Source organism: Rhipicephalus sanguineus, chromosome 10 (assembly GCF_013339695.2).
Source record: "Rhipicephalus sanguineus isolate Rsan-2018 chromosome 10, BIME_Rsan_1.4, whole genome shotgun sequence".
In the NCBI taxonomy this organism is placed as follows: Eukaryota; Metazoa; Arthropoda; class Arachnida; order Ixodida; family Ixodidae; genus Rhipicephalus; species Rhipicephalus sanguineus.
In genome coordinates this window covers 136,392,670-136,401,147 of record NC_051185.1, presented here as the reverse complement: position 1 = coordinate 136,401,147, position 8,478 = coordinate 136,392,670, and the positions used below count along the sequence as shown (strand labels likewise).

Here is an 8,478-nt window from a genome sequence, read left to right as displayed (position 1 = left end):
GTAACGCGTTACTAGTAACTAGTTACTGCCCAAGACTGACTAGCAGTCGTGCCTTGCATTGTTGTTGGTGTGGTAGTAGTGGGTGTCGGCGTCGTGGCTATTGTCGTAGTGGGCTTTGGCGTAGTTTGTGTTGGCGTTGTGGGCTTCGGTGTGGTGGGCGCTGGCGTGGTTGTCTTTGATGTGGTGGGCTTTGTTGTAGTTGGCGATGGCGTTGTGGGCTTTGGCGTAGTGGTAGTTGGCGTGGTGGGAATTGATGTCGTGGGCGTTGGCGTGGTCGGCGTTTGCGTGGTGGGCGTCTGCGTGGTGGGCTTTGGTGTCGCGGACGTTGGCGTAGTGGTCGTGGGCGTAGTTGGGGTTGTAGGCAGTCTTTGGAACTGGGCCTGGTTTCAGGAAAAAGGACAGACTTTGTTGGGATCACAGCATTTGCCATTCTTTGGCCTAGCTTTTGGTTTGCGGTAATGGTGATATTCGTGGCTGTATGCTGCAACTGTGCTGGCTTCGGCGGCTCGAATATAAGGCGTGCTTGTGCTGCTAAGAACCAGTCCTCACCTATAATGAGGGGAAGTACATTATCTTCCAAAACAGCAGCTTCAACAACTCCTGTGGCTGGGCCAATGGATATCTTAAAAAATGCAGCACCAACAGGTAGCACTGTGCTTCCTCCTACCACCACGAGTGGAGGCTCGGTCCATGGGATGATCATGCTTGCAGGCACACGAGTTTTAGATATTAATGTCACCTTGGACCCAGAGTCAGGAAACGCTTCACACTCACCGACTCCACTGAGAGTTGAGTTGAAGAAGGGGCATTGCTGCTGTGAGCCGTCAAGCGTAACGGGTGCACTGTGCAGTGCTGGAGGCTGCTGTGTCTTTGGCATGGTTGGAGGCGCTGACTATGATAAGCGGCTGGTGCGCGTAGGGCACTTGGATGCCAGATGACCCAAGGCATGACATTGGTAGCAGACAGCTTGAGACAGGTCTTGACCACTACGAAAAGCTGGAGCACCGTACTGTACCGAAATAGCTGCATAAGTAGCTTCTTGTTGCTCGGTGGGCAGCTCTGAAATGCGCGTTTTTGGTGTGGCCCCTCGGGAGGACTGTGGTGTCGATTGTTCTGAGCGAGGCTGCTGTCGCTCTGCGGGCTTAGCGGCACGAAAGGGTTGCGTCGGCGGCAACACAGAACCGGCCAATGGTGACGGGCTTGCTTTGGCGTGCAGATGTTGCGCACTCTTGTCGAGGCTAGTGCAGGTAGAAATAAACTCAGCTACCGTGGGCGGCCGGTTGGCTGCTATGGCGGCGAGGATGTGTTGTTCCCGTAAACCATGCAGCAGGTAGTCAATCTTTTGGGCCTCCGAGAGGTGAACGGGGCAACGCTCAATGATCTTCAACTTGGCAAAGGCATATTGGTGCAAGCTTTCGGATGGGGCCTGGGTTACTCTCATGACCTGCTCTTGCCACTCGATGAAGGACAATTCTGTACAAAATGTGTCTTTCAGGGCGGCACTCCACGTGGCCCAGGTGCTGTACTGGTTGCCGAACGCGAGATGCCAGTCTCGCGCCGTGCCTTTCAGCTTGCTAGCTGCGATCAGGCGTGTGGTGGCGTCGTCCCACGAGGCGAGCTGCTGTACTCGTCGCACGTCGTCAAGCCATGTATTGACACTGTGGCTGTGCAAGCCAGCAAATTGCGGAATGGACGATGATAGGTCTGGCAGTGTCGTCACCGTTGTTGCAGGGCGAGGTAGCTGCTGGAACAGCATGGCGAGGCTCTGTAGAGTGGCTGGGTCCAGCGTTAAAGGCGCCGCAGCGGTCGAGGCGGATTCATTCGTTTCAACCGAGGGGGTAGCTTCACGCTGCTGCTGAATGTCGGCTTGCAAACGCTGAAAGAGCTCCTCTTTCGAACCTGTGATGTCCAGCTGTCGACGGGCCAATTCTTCGCGTATGAGGTCGACGCCGAGCCGCGACATGGTCACCGGGTCGAGCTTCTGCCACACAATTCCCGGCATGGCGTTGCGCCGAGCCGGCTACACGCTGACGTTTACACACGAAACACACTCTTACTCAGTGAGTCCACCAGCAAGCGCACGCAGGCGCGCACATGGAAGCGAGCGGACGGCGGGAAATGCTCTGGCGGTGACAAAGAAAGGAATGGCGGAACGGCTGTCGCGGGGCGAAGACTGGCTCGCTTGCTTACTGATGCGCTTGCATTCTTGCGTGGCTGAGTGGCTGCACAAAGGCTCGGGCGTCGACTGCGCCAGATGTGAGGGCTGGGCGTGATGGCTGAGGCATGAAGGCTGAGGCGAGAGTAGCGAGGTAACAAACTATTTATTAAAGAACATAGTGAAGCGCGTCAAAACCGTGACCGTCCGTCGCGGCGGCGGTAGCGAACCCGACCCCTCCCTCGCTTGGGCTTGATGTTGAGTCGGCGTAGCAGCGCTGTAGGTGGCGCTAGTGATAAGATAGGCGGCACATGCGGGCGCTCACAGCACGTAAAGTTTGTAATTCCAGTGCGCACACAACACAAGCACGCAGCGAGCGCACACCGCACGATACATACGTCACGTAGTCTGATAATAACAACAAAAGTTTATTGCCCTTTCGTTGAACGACACAGCCTCTAAAACGTACGCTGCCTTCAGCGCATGTTATGTACGGCGCGTCAGACGCCAAAAACAAAAGTTCACGTGAGTTCTGAGTTGACAGAATGAGTAACAAGCAACAGAGCGCACATCCGAGAGCTTCGCACGCAAATACCGTGCCTTAGTGATCAGCAATGAAGCGAACGTAAACGTACAGATGAAAAGTGACACCCGGTACTGTCCGCAGTGCACGCGATTTGCACCGTGTATACACAACAGCTGGGCATTGCGTAGTTTTCCTAAAGAACACGCACAAAGAGCAGCATGCGTGAATCGACTACGCCGCTTGCACGGCGAAAAACAAAAAAAAAAAAAGGCTGCAAAGTTTCGCGATGCGCGCATGCGCTTGCAAACCTCGCAACGGAAATCGCCAAATGTTTCGCTGCGCCTTCGCTAGGAGGCGATGCCGGTGTTTGCGATGTGGGGGCTTCACGAATGTGACGTCAGGAAAACTATGAGCGCACAGAAAACACGGACGACAAAAAAGACACACATATGCACACACGTAGGCGCTACTTCCAACAAAATTTATTCTTGTGATCCACTGCTACTTATAGCACACAATCAGCCCATATCGATGCGCCATACCCCCCCTCCCCCATTTGACACATTTTATTTTGACGTTGTCATACCCAGGTATTCAAACTCTTTTTTTGTTAGTGCAATGGACGGCATGCTTACGCATTTTTCGCCCATCTTTTCAATCTGCTCTGCCTCGATTATCTCTCTTGTCAACTGATTTCGATTCTTGTTAACAATTCTACATTTGTCAAACAAAGGCACACAGCCACACTTCTTGCAATGTATCCCTAAAAAGCCACCAGCCACGTTCTGGACATTGTACGAGTGCTCACGTAAGCGGTCGTTAACGCAGCGACCGGTTTGTCCTATATAGCTGCGACCACACGACAATGGTAGGCAATAAACAACGCTTTCAGCACATTCTACAAACTTGTTTTTGTGCTTCTTTTCACAGACACGTTTTCGCTGTGCTCCTGGAGCTGTCATCTTGCAGAGCTTCTTCAGTTTTGTCGGGGCTGAAAAAACAACCCGCACATTGGCTCGCTGTGCGATTTTTTTCAAGTTATGGGAGACAGTGTGTATATACGGCAACACACTCATGTGTCGTCCGCGCTCGAACAAGTTAGTCGGAGGTTCATGTACACTTTTCATGTCTCGCAAGATGGGCTCCGCTACAGATACGAGTACAGGCTGTGGATAGCCAGCATCAGTCAGTCTTTTCCGCTGCAATTCAAAGCTCAAGGAAACCGAGTGGTGACACGACTTCCTCAAGGCGTTCTTGAAACAGAGGTTGGCAATTGCCCTCTTAACCAATTTAGAGTGTGCCGAATGGTAAGGAAGCAAGGGTTTATTTGCACGTGGCTCGTAATGCTAACAAGAGTGATCTGCCTTACTTGACAAGCATAGGTCCAAAAAACGCATGGTTCCATCTTGCGGTAACTCGTGTGTCACTTCTAGGGGCTTCAGGCTATCTTGAATAATCGGCAACAGCGCTTGCACCTCAGCTTCAAACAGATCGTCATGACAATCAACAAAAAATAGAAAATCATCCACAAATCTAAACTCCCCGTTTACTCCCCTCTATTGAGGGGAGTAAACGTGACTCTCTAGAAGTGTTTTTTGCTGCAAAAACACACAAAGTGGGTGTGCCTTTTAGAGTCATTATCTCTGAGTATGACACATGGCAAAAGCCAGTCGCGTTGTTTTTACAGGCCAAGCTTGATGTTTTACCCCTATGTGACCCATTCCTGATTAACAAATCGGAAGCAGTTGTTAATTTTATGAGACCGAACCACGAAAAATGCATGCAATTTTTTTGGATTTGTTTTACTCCCTTCCTCATAATAAATTGTTACTCTGTGTTGAGAAGGCCATTGATGAATATGGTGTCATTAGCTTCCAGAACGTGACAGGTCTGTCGTGTGGGCATTTCTTGGAACTTCTCCAGTGCTACTTGAAATCTACCTTTATTTTGTGGGATGATACGCCGCATTTACAGAAACAGGGCATTTGCATCGGGTCTTGCATTGCCCCCCGCCTTAGTGACTTGTTTTTGGGCCATCTTGGTAAAAAGCTAGCTGAAAGATTAGTGGGAACTAAGGTAGAAAAAGTGTTTAGATTTGTGGATGATTTTCTATTTTTTGTTGATTGTCATGACGATCTGTTTGAAGCTGAGGTGCAAGCGCTGTTGCCGATTATTCAAGATAGCCTGAAGCCCCTAGAAGTGACACACGAGTTACCGCAAGATGGAACCATGCGTTTTTTGGACCTATGCTTGTCAAGTAAGGCAGATCACTCTTGTTAGCATTACGAGCCACGTGCAAATAAACCCTTGCTTCCTTACCATTCGGCACACTCTAAATTGGTTAAGAGGGCAATTGCCAACCTCTGTTTCAAGAACGCCTTGAGGAAGTCGTGTCACCACTCGGTTTCCTTGAGCTTTGAATTGCAGCGGAAAAGACTGACTGATGCTGGCTATCCACAGCCTGTACTCGTATCTGTAGCGGAGCCCATCTTGCGAGACATGAAAAGTGTACATGAACCTCCGACTAACTTGTTCGAGCGCGGACGACACATGAGTGTGTTGCCGTATATACACACTGTCTCCCATAACTTGAAAAAAATCGCACAGCGAGCCAATGTGCGGGTTGTTTTTTCAGCCCCGACAAAACTGAAGAAGCTCTGCAAGATGACAGCTCCAGGAGCACAGCGAAAACGTGTCTGTGAAAAGAAGCACAAAAACAAGTTTGTAGAATGTGCTGAAAGCGTTGTTTATTGCCTACCATTGTCGTGTGGTCGCAGCTATATAGGACAAACCGGTCGCTGCGTTAACGACCGCTTACGTGAGCACTCGTACAATGTCCAGAACGTGGCTGGTGGCTTTTTAGGGATACATTGCAAGAAGTGTGGCTGTGTGCCTTTGTTTGACAAATGTAGAATTGTTAACAAGAATCGAAATCAGTTGACAAGAGAGATAATCGAGGCAGAGCAGATTGAAAAGATGGGCGAAAAATGCGTAAGCATGCCGTCCATTGCACTAACAAAAAAAGAGTTTGAATACCTGGGTATGACAACGTCAAAATAAAATGTGTCAAATGGGGGAGGGGGGGTATGGCGCATCGATATGGGCTGATTGTGTGCTATAAGTAGCAGTGGATCACAAGAATAAATTTTGTTGGAAGTAGCGCCTACGTGTGTGCATATGTGTGTCTTTTTTGTCGTCCGTGTTTTCTGTGCGCTCATAGTTTTTCAAGATGGAATACCAACGTGCCCAAACCGCCGCACTGGTGACGTCAGGGCCTCTCCTTAGTATTCCTTCCTCCATGCTAGAAGCTACCGCTTACGTCACTGAAATGCTAGACTTCACCACGAACCGACGGTTAACGGTGCCTTCGTTTATTGCAAATATGTCGAGAGCACCGTCGAGCACCATGATGCAAAATTGACGTCGGCGGAATTACCAGATGGCGCTCTAACTTTTCCGGTTTGCTCAATAGCCAATCAGCGCGCACTCAAGGCGATACTTTTGCGATTGTCGCCTTTTGAGAATACGGGCCCAGGCTAACGCCACACACTCGAATTTACACGGGAGAGTATTTCCGCAGCGGGTTGAAGAAGTCTCGTGGTACACGTTGCTGTGCGGCTGTGCTGCCCTCTGCCTGCGCGCGCGGAGTTGGCGGGGGTCTGGCCGTTGCCCAGGCGAGCGAGACCGGCAAGACGCGTAGACGCGGTGGCTCCGGCTAGAGTTGCCACTGACTTTCGAGTAAATGTCGCCAAACGACGAGCAAAAAGTCGCCAAAACTCGCCATTCTGTTACAAATTTCGCTAAAAAAGTCGCCATTCTCGATATGTGCGGCATACCTAGCAACAAAAATTTCCACTCACGTATAGCACCGTAGAATACAGTACCATACTTCAATTATATTGACGTTTCTCAATGCCAGTCGTACCGCCCGCTTCACCATGGGAGTGCATGGTGCTGCTTCTGCGACTAGCCGCAAGATGTGCGTGGTGACGCAAGGGTGAATGAATGAAACGCTCATGATATCCTTCCATCCCTGTCCGCTCGTTTCAAAGGTAAAAGCGTGGTAAACCTCGGGCGAAAACCGTGAAAGCGTTATTTGTAGACATCTTTATGTACCCTTATATGAATTAAAAGGAATAAAAGGTTTATTAAAGATAACACGACAGAATTCTTACAGGAACCGATAATTAGCGAGTCTTACACGTATTCAGTGTGAACTAATATGATACCGGACGCCACCGACCCTTTCTTATGGTCACTTATATCTATCTACACGCGTGAATCGGATGCGTTACTAATGAACAGGTAGACAACGTAAAATGTTATATAGCAATTGTTTTCTTTGCACACGCTCACCGAGAATAGTGTAAAATGCCTGAATAAATATTTTTTATTGCAAAAATAGCCGCGTATACGCCTCTCTTCGCTATTCCAAAACAGTCTTTACGAGCTGAATTGGGGGTACTGCAACAGTGAACAAATCGCCAAGCTATTCAGAACAGTTGGAGTTTTGGCAGAAAAAAAAGGTGGGACCACGCGGCCAACTCGTCGTCTAGCCGCTTCAGAAGCGAAACTATAGAGAAGCTAAAAGCACCGAAAGCCATTAACTTATAGTCAAACACCGCCACCTTGTGGTAGGCTAGGCAGTACTCTGACTTACATTTTTCTAGGATGTCACTGGAGGACGTTCCAGTACCTCCTGCTGAGGAGCTCACACGAGTTACAGGACGTACATACCGAATGACGCGTAATGTGCACATTATACTCGTGGGTCTAAGACCAAGAAAAATACAGAGAATGTTGCCGCTCATTGGGTGGGAAGACACTGAGCTTAATATGCACACCTCAGTGGAGACCTATGCCGAAAATCGCCAAAAATTCGCCATGTCGCCATTTATAATTTTCGGTCGCCAGGGGCCTCTAAAATTCGCCAATTTGGCGAAAAGTAGACACCAATGGCAACCCTGGCTCCGGCCATCGTATCGATAGTATGCGCTCCCCTTCTGCGGTAGTGTTATGTTATTTCGGCAGAGTAAAAAATTCGGCAGATCCCACGCACTGTGGGAATCGATGTATTGCGAAGCAGCCAGCAAAGAGCTGCATACATCGCCTTGTTTGTCTTTGAGCCAAATGAAATCATTCATGCCATGGCATCTAGTCCACCATATATCGCATGTTTGCCATGCACGCATGCATGCACAATCTAGTGTACACCATGCCAATGAAATGCACATTCTGGTATATAAATGCATGACCGGTCGTTTATGTTCATCACGCACTCGTGTCATGCCATACTAATTTTGGTATATATCACGTTAACAAAATGGCCGGAAGCGCACCATGACAGTGGCATGTAAATCATACCGTACATGACATGCATAACATGATTCGCATGTTAAGACCTCTCATTTATGTTCGTCATACAGTCACATCGCGCAATACCAATTTTGGTGTATATCAAAGGAGCGAAATGGCCGCGAGTGCACCATGAGTAGAGCATGTAAATCATGCCATACATGACATGAATATTATGCTTTTTCATGTTACCACCTGTCACTAATGTTCATCATACAGTCACATCGCGCAATACCAGTTTTGGTGTATATCAAGCTACCGAAACGGCCGCGAATGCACCATGAGCGTGGCATGTAAGTCATGACATACATGGCATGCATGTCATAGTTTTCATGTTACCACCTGTTATTCACGTTCTTCATACAGTCACATTGCGCAATACCAATTTTGGTGCATATCAATCTAGCGAAACGGCCACGAGTGCGCCATGAGCATGGCATGG

General features: G+C 49.0%; 1 protein-coding gene across 1 annotated transcript; it reads right to left on the bottom strand.

Annotated features, from left to right (window-relative positions):
- Positions 1-892: 892 nt before the first annotated feature.
- Positions 893-2,161, bottom strand: LOC125760314 (uncharacterized). The gene has a single exon (XM_049420200.1). The coding sequence runs from the start codon at positions 2,000-2,002 to the stop codon at positions 893-895; it is 1,110 nt and encodes a 369-aa protein (XP_049276157.1). The 5' UTR covers positions 2,003-2,161.
- Between the last annotated feature and the right edge of the window lie 6,317 nt (positions 2,162-8,478).

Coding starts and splice junctions, on each gene's coding strand:
- LOC125760314 (XM_049420200.1), bottom strand. CDS start 2,002: ATGCCGGGAATTGTGTGGCAGAAGCTCGACCCGGTGACCATGTCGCGG.